Source organism: Lottia gigantea, assembly GCF_000327385.1.
Source record: "Lottia gigantea unplaced genomic scaffold LOTGIsca_96, whole genome shotgun sequence".
NCBI lineage: Eukaryota > Metazoa > Mollusca > Gastropoda > Lottiidae > Lottia > Lottia gigantea.
Genome location: NW_008711113.1, coordinates 54,485 through 69,515, shown reverse-complemented (window position 1 = coordinate 69,515; position 15,031 = coordinate 54,485). Strand labels below are relative to the sequence as shown.

General features: G+C 36.1%; 2 protein-coding genes across 2 annotated transcripts; both read right to left on the bottom strand.

Annotated features, from left to right (window-relative positions):
- Nucleotides 1–1,366: 1,366 nt before the first annotated feature.
- Nucleotides 1,367–2,846, bottom strand: LOTGIDRAFT_135243 (hypothetical protein; the record flags this gene model as incomplete). The annotated part of the gene is made up of 4 exons (XM_009068902.1): nt 1,367–1,478; nt 1,822–1,947; nt 2,178–2,250; nt 2,705–2,846. 4 exons carry the CDS (start codon nt 2,844–2,846, stop codon nt 1,367–1,369), a joined length of 453 nt encoding a protein of 150 aa, XP_009067150.1.
- Nucleotides 2,847–3,613: 767 nt separating this feature from the next.
- LOTGIDRAFT_204921 (hypothetical protein) lies at nt 3,614–11,056 on the bottom strand. Its single transcript, XM_009068901.1, has 6 exons — nt 10,497–11,056; nt 6,376–6,562; nt 5,901–6,152; nt 5,536–5,661; nt 4,910–5,130; nt 3,614–4,508 (listed from the first exon to the last, which is right to left on the bottom strand). Exons 1-6 carry the CDS (start codon nt 10,973–10,975, stop codon nt 4,286–4,288), a joined length of 1,488 nt encoding a protein of 495 aa, XP_009067149.1. The 5' UTR covers nt 10,976–11,056; the 3' UTR covers nt 3,614–4,285.
- Nucleotides 11,057–15,031: the final 3,975 nt, after the last annotated feature.

Genomic DNA, 15,031 nt, shown 5'->3' with positions numbered 1-15,031 from the left:
GTTAATTTCATTATTGCAGCAAAGGGACAAAATTTCAAGGAACACAATTTAAAGAAGAATTTTGTCAGATCATCGATGGCAAGTGTAGTAACCTGCAGTAATAGCACGAAACAAAATTTTAGATATTGAGATCTGCATTTTAATATCTAGTACACATATCTACATTATATAGCTAGCTAATTTATATAACTAAGTAGGATTTCTATCACATAGTCACAAAACACTCCACCAAACTAACTGAACACAATTTTACAGATTTGATAATTAGAATTTTTGGATTGGTTAAATTGCTTAGCCAATTTACAGTATTTTTTGCGGTTAAATTTTAAAATTTACTAAAAGGATTGTAAAGAGGTTTTCTAAATTTTTAATGTGTATCAGGAACACTGATAGCATCGATTTATACCATTCCAATTTCTAATCAGACGTCTGTGGTGCCTTCAATTCCACTAAAAATAAGTGTTAGATCACGTCACTAATCTCAAAATATGTTTGTATCACCTAAGACACTTCATGATTAATGACATCATCAATACCGCTACACATAAAATTTTAGAAAATCTCTTTACAATCCCTTTAAATAGTCTTGACTAATAAGCAAAATTGGGTTCAGATATTCACAGTTTATCCAAATCGGCATCCAAATATATTTCTCATAACCACAATAAAAATTTCCGAAGAATTTAAAGAACCAATTATGGTCACTTTAAACAAATAATTTCACACATGTGACTAGAATAAATCCATATATCCCTTCCAAATATGTTCACTGATATTTTAGAGGAATTGGCATGCACCCTCCTGAATAAGTCTACAGGAATTTGAAGGTGTATATGTATATCCCTTTATAATCCTTCTGGCTTATATTTACGGAGGTGGGTAGAGATCAGGATGAGCCTCGTTAGTGATTAATGTCTCTTTCATTTCCACGTCATCTGATTTGACCGTTCCTGTCGAGGCATTGAACATCATAGTCTGTCTGTCGGCCCTGAAAAGGTAATATATAATATTGAAGAATGCAAAATTTTCACTTTTGATCGGAAAATGTGAACAATTAAGTGAGTCGTCTCATTCAATTGACTTGTATCTTTAGAAGTCAGTGATATAGGATGGAGGAGCTGACATTGAAAACTGTCTTGTTGTTCGGATGGGATAATTTGTGCTATAAGCTGTGCACGTTAAAGATTCCTTGACAGTTGGAAATTCAAATAGAAGAGGCTTGTGCCGCTGTCCAGCCAAAATTTCACACATTGCACACTGCACATGGAATTATAGTAAGAAAATCCAAATAGTACTCCCAATTCCGTCAGTTTCTTACAACATAAATACAAATAGCGTAATTTTTGAAAAAAGAAAAAAATTTGACTCACTTTTTACCCAGTGCCATCATACCATATAGAACAGCACAAACCATAATCAGAGCACACCCAAAAAATGTAGTTACAGAGATACACAGAAAAAATGGAAGCAAAGCAGGTCTGAAAAGAAATTGAGTAAAAAAACTGGTTTAAATGCTGGAAAAAGCCATCAACACATTATTTGAAAGAAAAGCAGAGTTATAATTTGAATTCGAGATTTCAACCTAACGTGGCAATTAAGGTGGGCATTACTTTTGCCAGAATGTGCACAGCCTTTTGCACACAAGATCTAACCCTGAACCTTCATTTTAGAGAGCAAGCATCCAACTCACTAGGCACTGCAAAATGGGTACCGATAGAGTATGTGTATGACAAAAATATGTGCTTCTTGGAGGACCTTACTGCAGATCACTACTAGATCCTTAATCAGCTTCCCATAATTAATGTCAAAGGGTTCACTTACGGTCCATAAAGTAAAGCTTTCTGCCAGGGTGGTCTGCGTTCAGAGAAAGCACTAATTTGATTGATAAAATCTAACCAAGGACAACAACATGGTGCTTCAAACATAATCACAAACATTCCTATACACCTAAAAAAAAAAGCAAAAAAACTGAATTTTAATTTAATTTAACAAAACTTTATAGATAACAACAGCTACTGCCATTTGCCCTATACAAGTCTTAACATATTATGCCAATTTCGACCATTTAGTTCTTGTTCAATTTTTGATAAATTATTGACAAATCAGATGTTGTTTGACAAGCACATAAGGTCAAAACTGATCACAATCCAAGCAAAGCTACACTAGTAATAACTTACATCATTAAAATACCAGCAACTAAACACAATGGAGTTAAAGTTATACATGATAGTATACCAGTTATCATTGCCACTGAAAATAGGAAAAGTAGAAATTCGCATAAAAACATGTAGGCTCAAAATCATAGAACCCACAGAACTGTTGTCTCGAACAGGGAATATGGTGTTCCACATCCATCTTTTTTACAACTGATTGAGTTAATGAAGACAGGTATATGCCATGTAGTTTGCAATGAGGGAAATTTGTCCAAGTTGAGGGATCTGAAAAGTGCACAGCCTGTAGGAGACAGGGCCAAGCATCTGGTGGCCTTCCTTGAATGGAACAGAATTCTTTCAGCTAGCAACAGATATTAGAAATTCCATTAAGCTATGACTTTGAAGCAAAGCCATGTTCATATCCATGACCATTGACCATGTTATCTATCGAAATTAACATAAATTGGATATTCATTACAATCAATCAATATTACTATCAATGTTGGAAAATATCCTTTTTTTACATTTTGAGAGAAAACTTAACATATTACCGATGCCACCAATTACTCCAGAACCTTTCAGTAAAAGTTTAAACCACCACGTCGGTGCATTTGGATCTGTTGTTGTTTGAGATTGTAACGTTTGTTGTTCCACCGATGACAGAGGGAAATTTCTACTTCCAGCAGCACCCATTTTCACAATTTTTCAGACGTCTGCGTGTCAACTGAAGCTTTCGGCCATAACTCAACAGATTAAAGGGATTAGGGGCTAAACTTTGACGAATTTGCGTATGATTTGTCATAAAATATCAACGTGTACAAATTTTAATGTTGTCATTCTCACATTACCGGAAGTTCATAATAATTATTCAAGGGACGCAACTCTTGGAATTTGAAAATTCAGACCACAACAAATTTGTTTGTTTGGAAATTGTATCAAAGTACGGTTCTAAAACAACCTAATCTTGTGTATTTAACCTGTGATTGATGCCAATAGGCCTACTATTATCACCGAAAATTTTTTTTATTTCCCTGCAAAACTTGGTGGGATAGTTCTACAAACTTGCAAAACTCAGTCAAAAGTGAAAACATTGTTTGACATATGTCATGTATTCATTCCTTGAGAGCCAGGACTTCTTGATTCAATATGCTCTTAGCTAAATCCATTCCTTTGGATGGATATTTTGAAAGATATATTTATGCCTAAATTATAGGCCTATCAAATTCACACTTTGATGACAAGCTAGGTATTAACTACGTTGACTAGTCCTCTTATGAGGAAATTTGATCCTTAGCCCGAAATAATAGCGTTCAAAAATGGGCTCAAACTCAAGTCGACCAACCCTTACGACAAGTGGTATATTTTCAATATCTGTATCATTGCTGAAGTGAACGCCGGAAAGTACTGGAATTTTGTTGTACATCAGCGGAGATGTTGACCAGAGAAAATGAAAACATTGCTATAAATAAATAAGCCAACTTTATTGTTTCAACTCGTGTTCGACAGGCTACATAAATAGATAATAGTACAGATCACAAAACGTTTGTTTTAAAAGCATCTACATATTCGGATCATTTAAAAGCAGAAACGGTATAACAGAACGAAAGAACGGGTAGCAGTAAACGAAGTTATATGAAAAATATTTGGAAATTTGTAAATATATTGTTTTGCATTTCTACAACTAAGGTTCATATCTACACATCGATTGTTATTCAAGCAAAATTATCAGCGTCACGTGACCTAGCTCAATTTCAAATTCGAGTTTTTCGAATTATGGAAAATTGTTCTTCGGCTTTAAACGAATTTAGGCATTTTCAGCTTCGTACACCCTCGACCAATAATTTTCTTTCATTCGAAAAAAAAAACATTGAAAAGTAACAAAAGAAAAAGTTAATTAAAAAATGAAAATAAATCTAGAAACCAGATCTTATCTTTGCATCCAGCTTCACCTAAATCGTGGACCTACTAGGCTGCAATCAAGGGCAATAACTCTTAAAATATTACGGTAGGCAAAAATTCATTCATCCAAACATGTTGAGATATAAGAGGTGAAAATAAGAGAATGTACAAAATTTATGACAAACGAAAACATTAATATTTCGTTTCTTATTGAAGAGTCATGATCTTTAATTTTAGTTGTATCGGCCACCGGAAGAAGAAGATGATGATTTCACGGTTGTGGTAGTTGTCTTGACGACAGAGCTTCCACTTCCTCCACCTCCAATACTTCTGGTTGATTCGGTTCTGGTTTCAGATCGTCCACCGCTTGAACCTCCACCGACGATGCTGGCCAAGTTGGTGCTTCCTTTAGTTTGGATTCCCATAGCTTGTTCAACGATGTTCTTGAGTCCCAGTCTGAAACGAACAAAATGTTTCCGATTACTTTTGATCTGTGTAACGGGATGATCACTTCGTATCCAAATTTCTTAAGAAGGGCCTTGTCTAAGAGATTCTCGCACTCTCCTGCCCAATAAGGGACAGGAAATAGAACGTACCAATATAAGAATCAAGCTCATGTAAGAAATTCAGAGGAACGAATGATGGGTCTACGTTTCTTTATTTCGCTAGCTTTACAATTACTTCAAAATTTATTGCTCATGTAAGCACTGCACCAGTTTCTTGACTAAGCCTGCTTTGCTCAGTTTCAATTCCTCCCAATAGTCCTGATGATGTCTTCCATTTCCGAATTGACTGAACCAGTGTTCAACTAGAAAGTCCATTATGACCAAATTCCAAAAGAAACTAAAGCTACTAACCTGTTTTCTTCACCCTCCAAGAGTTGTCTGTAGCATGAAATTTCCAATTCCAGGGAAAGTTTGGCATCGGTGATCATTCTAAGTTCTTCAAGACAGGCTTCGAGTTCGGATTGCAGTCTCTGTTTATCGGTCATATGGGCGTGTTTAGCTTCATCTAATTCCAATTCCAAGCTCTTGACTAAACCTCTCTGTTCGTTGAGTTCAGCTTGGAGAGATGCATTCTGAAAAAAGAGGAATTGTCGTTAAGGGAAGGAATCTTGGTAAGCACGAGAATTGGAAAATGCTGGATGTATTACAATTTTAAGCTCTTGCATAAGGTACATAATTAATTTCGTTCGGCCCGAAGGACCTGTTCGGTATATGTTCAAGCACAGGCGAACAATTATATTGGGTCTCCATCATCCAAAACTGAGAAGTACTATTCAAGGCACCTGTACGAACACGATCTATGATGTAGTTGCAAATAGCGATTGAACGACTGAAGCTCGTGTTTCTAGCAAAAGGGAACCATATGGACAACCAGCCAACGATTTTATAATACACAACGACGACTGCAGATGATGCATAAGATTCCAATTCCTTGTGATCAAACGGAAATTATGAGAGGATCTACTTATGTTACTTACTCTGGCTTCTAAGTCGGCAATTCTAGCATTGGTGCTGTTCAAAGTGGTTTTCAATTTCTTGATTTCTTCTTTAGCTTGTTGGGTTTCGAAGTTGTCTCGGACAGCTCCACTCTGGACTTGTCGGATCTGAAATTGACAAAGAGAAATTGTTATTGAACGATCCATTGATGGTTAATAAACAGAACACTGTCACTGTTTGAAGCACCTACAAGCTGTATCAAACGTCATCGCAAAGAACATGCACCAGTATTGAAATCAGCGTCTTTGTACTTCCGTCCTAATCATCCGGTGACTCGTTCAAGATTTTTTTGTTGCGGGGTTGCTCTTTGTTGGATAAGGTTTTGTGAATTTGGAAATAAACCCACCTGGGCAGAGTATCTGGTTTCACAATCTTGTCTCATCAGATCAAGTTTATTGTCATATTCGTTCTGGATATCTCGGATAGCCTTGGACATGTTGTTCTGCCAGAAGTCCTTTAAGTCAAGACCCTTGATTTTAACAGGTTGGGGTTCAGCTGGCATCTTGTCGAGCAGAGCTCTCAAGAATTCAACTTCTTCTTCTAAACCGGAAGCTCTGCAGTCAGCTTCGATATGGGCAGCGGTTTCGTTGTCCAAATCCTTAAAAAATAAAACAAAAGGATTCATTTGAGTTGGTAGTTACATCTTTCTGTATCGATGGCATCTCAACTTGGTATCACCTTTGAATGTGGACATCTTTATGAGACTTTGCATTCATCTGATTGTGTCCTAAAAATGTCAGAATGCCCTGAAAATATAGTTTTTAGATTACAAAACACGACAATGAAATTCAGATGGTGGATCAGATGAAATATAAACGTACGGTTCTGAGTCTTCTGTTTTCTTCGCTTCGTTGGTTGTTGAGTTGTCGAACCTTATCATTTTCATTTTCCAAGTTGGCGATTCTGTTTCTCAAGGTTTGGAGTTCTCCTTCGAATCCGCCGATCTGGGCAGCCTGGTTGTCGATGGTTGCTCGGTAATCTTTAGCATGACTTTCAAGAATTTCGATTCTGAAATAAAGCAATGATTGATTTTTATAGTAAAGGCAAGTTGAGTAGACAGGAACTGTCGCAGAGAACTACAAGTACAAGGATTTATTAGTAAAGTCAATAAAAATAGTATTTATGAAGTATTTCAATGGGAGTAAGACAAGGCGCCACTTTGTGACTTACGTTGTTTTTATTTTGTGCAGATGTATTTAGCCCAGTCAAGCAGGATACATGCAGATTATTATTATGATTATTATTATTATCCTCACCTAGCAACCTCCTAAAAATTAAAAGCTCATCATTTTTATGACAACTCGTAAAAACGATATCTCATAAACATATTAACATGTTGGTGTGCGCCCATTGGTCCTGTTTTTCCAGTTGTTAATTTATTGTTGAACTTGTTTTTACCGAGTGCAAGGACATCAGAAAAGAATCAGACTTTTATCAAGTCGTGATTATCCAGTCAGACAGGTTTTTTTAAGTGTCTTGCCTATTGAGTGGGATATGATTTTGGTCATGATATATTAGTAAATAAAACTTAAAAGAAATCGAAAGTGAAGGACTTGAAACGAAAATGAAAGTAGCGGACGTTTTGAAAATGACATGTATTGCCCACTTGAATTGCGTACAAACATTACACAGGATCGGCCGGTTAAAATACTGTTCAACTTTACCATCCACTATTATTCATAAGTTTGCTGAAGGCGTGAAAAATTGCATATTGTGTATTTTGTTAAAATAAATGCAATACACGCTTTCTCTCTCACGTTCGACGTAACCGGATTTGAAAAATTTAACAAATTAAATGAAACATTATTAGTTATTTGATAAAATGAAGTTTTATTCCTTATTTAATAATTTAATTTTGTATTTTAGATTTCTTTCTTGCCAAAAGCTGCTTGCGACCCATATAATGTTTTCCTTATTTAAGGTAGACCCATTGTTTTCCGTCACCCAATTTTAATTTGGGTCTCCAAAGCCAATTGCCATTCTTTGATCAATTTACAAAACGACCCATTGAAAGATCAAATACCCATCCAATTCATATACCCATTGAATTATTTTTGGGTATCTCTACTCGAATTTTAATTTCAAATTCCCCTAGGTATGTTGCAAACCGGATCATTTGACCAAGTAAACGGTTGACTCAGCTTGGTTTGTGCAGGAATAGGCATAAAATTCGACCTATATTTAACGCTTTTCACACACCACTACAATGGCAGGGATCAAATTAATGCCCACCGACCCCCACCCCACTCTTTTGTCTTCTGAAGATCGTGTTAAGAAAGCTATATTTTATTGTAACAATATCGTTTTATGCCTATTCATATTTCTCTGCCGTATGAGCAAATAGTTTATATTATATTTTCGCCTTAGAAATATACTTTGCATTGTGTTCATTGAAACGATTTGCCCCTCTTTACAAATTGAAATACGAATTCAAATTGGATACAAAAAGGGGCAATTGTTATATTTTTTTGGCTACTACCCAATATGAATACTAATATGTAACGGTGTATTTACAAATTATGTTATAATGACTCATAATGGGTTAATACATACAAAGAATAAGTTTTGCCTATTGTTACTATTCGCCTATTACCAGGCACTAGCGAATGTTAACTACAAAAATGCAATTAACTCTTTACACGCCTATTCTTGTTTCTTTAATGGCGGTTTTTGGTCGCCGTCAGCAAGTTTTAATACCGGCCGGCACATTTTACTATTATAGTATTGCATTTTTGATGACTTGCTAGAAATGTAATATGCTAATTTGCACCTAAATTTCCTATTTATATTGATGAAAGGTTTTAAGATAATTTTAAGCTTTTGTCTTGCAGTCGTAGCTTTTTAGACTGATTATGGAAAAGTAATAACTAAAATATGAAGCTAATAGAATAAGGCTTACTACCTATAGTGACGTTAATCGAAAACCAAAATTCTCATTCTTGATCAAAATTAATATATTGAAAACAAGATTATATTGGAAACTGGCACTCCTCCTTTACCTAATTCACAACAATCTAGTGTAACGAACATGCGAATTGCTACACTTTTAAATAAGCCCATTCCTATTCGTTGCCTCCTTAAGACAATTTTGAGAGACGCATACAGGAGTCCAAAGTATGAAATGGAATAAATGTCTCTTTTGCCCTCTAATATTGCGTCGTTGGGCTTACTGAGCCACCAACACAGACAAGTCTATTCTTCTACAATTTCAATTTAAACAAATAGTCTATTTTTAGCTGGGAGTCTTTGAAGGGTATTTTGAAAGTCAATCTGGCTAGCTTATAACATGAATTACCTGTTTAAGATAAATATTGACTCTTGTCTACACAATTACAACACACCTATACATTTTATATTATCACCGTTTTTCGTTTTATCATTCTGAAATTTATTACTTTTGTACGCGACCCTTTTGACATCGTATGCAGTTCTTTGCGGTAAGTGACCATGCAAAGACTCATCGAACTTCCAAGCTACAAAGCTTATAGCATATTTCATCAAGTGCTTTTTAGAATTAAAACACGTCTATACTTTTTATGATGCAATTTCGTTTTATCATTCCAAAATATTATTTTTGTACGTGGCCACTATCTTTCCAGGAAGCTGCCAAAGCTACTACAGTTTAGTGACCATTGAGTTTATTGGCCTGTCTACAGACACTTAACCCTGTGCCAGTGTCTTCTTGTAACAATCGTGACGTTTAGTTCTTTGCAGTTATTATCTTGTACGAGATCAAAATTTTCGAAGAACTGCGGTTAAAATGTGCCAACCAAAAATTGCCCATAGTTGCTTGTGGAGAAGCTCTTCAATTGTTGGAGCTCTGTACCGACAGTACTATTTTCAAAATAGGGTCAAGTGTAATTCAGCCGGGTCAAACGAAATTAAGCTGAGTCATACGAAATCTAAATGTTTAATGCAAAACGTAGGCGTTTATAAACTCAACTAGTTATTCTTGATACAGACGAAATTGAATCTAAATTCAACCCAAATACCAGTAACACAACTAGTTACTAATTCCCATATTTGGTAAAACAGTTAGTTCAAACACTTATCACCTTCTACAGGTTCTTAGCGCGGTTTTAACGACCTTTCCCAAGTCCTTATTGTGCCTTGAACAAATTTCCATTGTGAGTGATACATCCTTCAAAACTTTTCAACGATTTGCCAAATTGGATTGAGATGTATTCAATTAGACACGACCACAAGCCTTGTTCGTGAGATATTGACCTTTAAGATGCAAACACTCCTATGTAAAATAATATTAGAATTTGAAGTAAATCCCAAAAGGTTCTTGTTTGACCTTCAAACGTCTTTGGGCAATACCTTTTGAGCATAACGTTTTATACCACGACCCCATCGCAGAGATGTTAATGTTTCTAATTTTTTTTTAATTGATACAATTGCCAGATATAGTCGCTGTGGTTTTGCCTCTTGCTTTAACTTAAATGTGCATCAAAGTACTTTGTGTTATTAACAATATCATCCATGTACTAGCATAAAATGTATAGACGCAATAGTTCTCCCTGCTTGACCACATTCACTAAAATAATTTGTAATGGAGACGCAGACTGATGCCTCTTATAGACGAATAGTACCTTAATGACTCGCCTTGTCTTATTCCATGGGACTGAAGAGAATTGTGTTGGACTGAATGGACTTACTTTGCAATTGTGCTTATTTCCTACTTAGTTCCAGTAGCTCAATGTGTTGCATTAACATAGAACGTACGAGTACATTCCTTCATGTGCGCTTGTAAGCTGTGCTCACTTTGAAAGAGAATACTCATGACACTGTGCTATTGTGCTTTTCAGCGTTCACTTTGGAAGAGCTCTAGATAAGAATACTCAAAACACTGTACACTTGTGCTCGGTAGCTTCACTTTTAAGTCTTTGATGCCTCTACAACTCAACCTGTTTGTATAGTAAAAAATAAATGTACTCACTCTTTTCTCAAAGTGTCGACTAAATCTTGAAGTCCAGCCATTTTAGCATCGTAGCCACCTTTTTCAGCAGACAATTCATCGATCACCTTTCTGGCTTGAGCCAATTCATTTTCATACATATCCCGAATTGGTTTGAAATCGGTGTGTTTCTGGTTTCTGTAAGCTTCCAATTCATTTTCCAATTGAGCGTTGAAGGTTTCCAAAAATCGCACTTTTTCGATGTAATTACCAAATCTCTCGTTCAAGTTTTGCATCTCTTTCTTTTCATGTTGTCGTTTGCCTTTCATATCGTTGACTCCCTCATGGGAAATGGTGGAATAGGTACCGGGAGCGAGTCCGATATTTCCAAAACTCATGGATTGTCTGGAATATCCATAGCTGTTGCTGGCAGGAGCACCACCTCTCTGGATCACGACGGTTTTCCTCTTGATGAATCCAGAATCTCCCTCTTGGGATCTTGATAAGGATTGCTTACTCATGTTGACTGGTAATGATTAGCTATAGCTGACTACGGGCAGTGAGAAACAGAAGCACGACGATGTGAACAGTAGAGCTATCCAGGTATCTACTGACTGTAACTGGCGAGCTCGCTAGTATTTAAACTCCTCCAGAAACCGGCACGGTTGGTAGGTAGGTTGTCATCAAGCCTCGTTTAAGGAATGCATATAAAAGTCGTTCGACTTGTTATTGAGCTTTGTTTCTTTACAATTTCTCTTTGAATGGCCCTAGAATGACTAATAGACGACGAGTTTCTCTCGATTTTGACAACCCCGCGGTTTATGGAAAAGTCACAGACAAGATTGGGCAAATATGAAATAATCTTTTTGTCCTTCAATAATATATTAGATAAACATTTCGTTGAAGCGATCTTGATAATATGTTCTGTTTTTGACAGAAGTGGGCAATGTTACGAAAGTGACTTTCTGGTATACCCCTTGCGCTTTCGTTTTTCCCCCTTTCCCCCCACCCCCATAAATCAAGGTGGAAGCTATGAAAGTTATTCGATATGCATGTATTCGATCGTTTGATCTTGGTAATATGTTCTGTTGTTAAAATGATAACTGGGACAATGTTACGGACGTGATTTGCTTGTATTCCCTTTCAGGTTATAGTAACCCCCCAATCGGTACCGCTGATGCCATTTATTTGATCGGTTTCATTAAAGAAATGCCAGTTTGATTCTTATCTTTTTATTCTTGATCTTCAGTCCACCGAACCTTAAGGTGCAAGTATCTAAACCCTAGCATAAATTTCATAGTTTTAACATTTTGTCAGTTTGGGATCCACCTCAATTTGCATAATGAATGTCGACCATATGGTGTTCTCTGAATCTGGTGGGAAGTTTTGATACCGGCTTCCAGTGGCATTGAAGCTGTTGGAAAACTCTTAGGCTCACCATTCAACAATTCGGTATTTTTGTGAACGAAGTGCATCGGTTTTTTCAGAACTGACGGATTTATTTGTACATTGAGTTGTCATATTTTGAGTTAGGTAATCCTCCCCTACCTCTTCCAGGCTAATCTACCGAGTAACCTATATGTGGTCAGTCAACTCAGTGCTACAACCATTTATGGCAAGAATGGACTCTGTTCTAAAAATAGTAACAGGAATCATAATATGACGTCAAAGAACGAGTTTTCCAGAATGTTCGTTGCATCCCGAGTTACATAGAGTTAGTCAAAGTAAATATTTGAATTTTTCATTCATGAATTACGTCAAGGACAGTTTATAACTATACACCTTCTATTGCCAGGTTTCAAAAGCAAACATTTCAATTTGGATTCAAATTTAGATAAATCAGTAACTTAACAATTTAGTAACATGATACTTGTGATAAATACTAACAATCGATGATAAAACAACTATGTACTTAATAAAGCATCATTTGACAAAACAAAACGAAACATCATTTCCGTGCCAAAACAAAATACGGTGCAATACAGGATAATTCCTTAAAAAAGGTAACAGAAAATTATAATAGAAGGACTCACAGGAATTATGCGCCAACCACACAAATTTGTTTTGTGGAAATGCAATGGGGTTTCACGCTTTCAAACTTCTTATGGATGTATGAATGCATATGCATAAATAGAATTTTGAATCGAAAAGTTTACAATGTCCATGACCGTAAACGTGCTTAAACATATTCACATCGTAACATTTATTTTAAATCATTTATATTCAACTGTGTTAAATTCATTTCCACATTATACAAACAAGTAAGGGCATAATAGCGCACCTTGTCGAGTACCGTTATTATTACACGTAACGTGTGAAAACTATCTTTTAAAGGGATTTTGCAGTTTAGCATTTTACAAATTCATTAAACGGATACCGTCAGTTAAGTATCCAATTTACCTGCTGGTAGATCTCAACAAGGGTTTGTCGTTAAAAGATTTGATGAATCATTGAACAAAAACGACGCTAGCTTCATCCAATATCGGTCGACTTGGTCTATTTTGTTTGTTTTCGATGTGAGAATGCCATTCCAGAACACCCGATGTCCATCTTTTTGGGTTTGTCAACTCAGCATTTCTTTCCAAGCAGTTATGATTGTTATATACTTCATAAAGAAGTAAAACATTGTAAATTCATTCAATTATTAACATTTTTTGTATTATGATTAAAAGGGGTTTCGGTTGGCTTAAAATTTGTTCTGTTACCTTCTTCTCGAATATGGTTTTGTATTTGATTTTCTGTAAATCAACTTTTTATGGTGTTTGGCTGTCAATACTTATTTGTACCCTTTAGACACTTCATTTTTGTCCAAAATCCCTTTAAATCGAATCAGTATAATATTGCAAGTGTCAGAGGGGGTCGAATAGTTGTAATAAAAATCACAAGATGACTAATGGATTGAATAGCTTCAATTGAAATTTCTTTTTAAACATTTTTGTACACAGGTAACACATCTATTGAAAATATCACGGATATGTGCCACTGCAGAGCCCTTTATTCATATATACATTAGAAAATATGCCATCGTGGGACTTGTGATATAAAAATACAAAAATGAATATTTTTTTATTTGATCCATTCAGAATCTGTTTTCTTTGTATATTTTAAGTCGAAACTAAAGCCCCTTGCATCGTTTTGATGTCGATGGTGCGTCCTTTTCTACCATAAGCACAGGAGTCAATATTTTATCTCAATTCCATGAATTATTTGCTCAGCGAGACATACAATCTTGAGACCTTTGGGGCTCAATGTACCCCACTTTGAGATCTACTGCTTTATTTCAATCAAACAGATTGACTTTACAAAGAGATGCTCATTTGCAAAGTGGAATCAGTAGTTTTAGAAGAATGAGATGTACCCATTCGTTTTGGTGACAAAATATGATATCATTATTGGTTCTAATTATCAAGAGTGACCATCTTATGCCTTTGACCCATGTTTCTGATATAAAATCCTCACCAGGACAGCTGAGTAATTTAAATTGAAGTAAAGTCCACGGGGACGCAAAAAATACAACTCCGAAATAGGCCAAGGTTGGTATGCACGATTTACACTGTCAATCATCATATTACAGCGTTCAATAATGCGCATTATTATACCATTATTGATTCATTATTATAAATAAACCAAACGTTAAATCGCTATCGTATGACACCATAATGCTCACAAGATTAAACAAGATAGCCTAATATATCTATCAAATCGTCATATTCTTTCGCCAGGGGCAATCTTTTCACTGCACTTTCTATAGACCTACAATTCTTTGTAATGCAAATAGGATCATACAATAAAAACTTAGCTTACTAAGAAAATTCCACGTTCTAGAAAGACTTATATTTCGTTCAAGAGATATGACGAATGAGGTCAACTTTTGGACATTGCTCTAAATCAATTGGCCCTATTCCAAATTTGGAAATTGTACTAACTTTCCTTCAAAATGATCCTTAACATAGTTGTATCATATGTTCCAGATTTGTGACCCGATTTGGTCAATTGGTCAATGCCCGATAACTTCTGCATCAACAATCTTTTGAGATACGTCTTCAGGGTCTTTGGTTCTTTAGCTGGGTTTATTTCCCATACCAGCCATTTATAGCCATCAATACTAAATTGAAATCCCGTATGATACAGGCTGAGCACATTAAAGATCCCTCGATAGTTGGAAATCGAAAAAGGATAGGCTAATAAATACCACTGCCCTGGCAGAATGTACACATTGTGCGGTGCGCTTTCTAAATGGAATGAAATGAATGGAGTTTTACGTCCTACTTTTCTGCACCATGTAGGGTTAATGAAGGCGGACAACGCCACGCAGGGTGCAATGAGGGAAATTTTGCCAGGACAGCGGCATTAGCCTGCTCTTTTTCGATTTTCAACTGTCGAGGGATCCTTAGCGTGCACAGCCTGTAGCACATGGGGCCTCGGTTTATTGTCCCATCCGAACGCCTAGACGCTTTTTCCATGTCAGCCCCTCTTACCTGCATCAATGACAGGGGGAAACCGGGTTGAAAAATCCGAAGGTATTATCTCGACCTATGACGGGATTGAACCCTGGACCTTCAGGTTAGCGAGCAAGC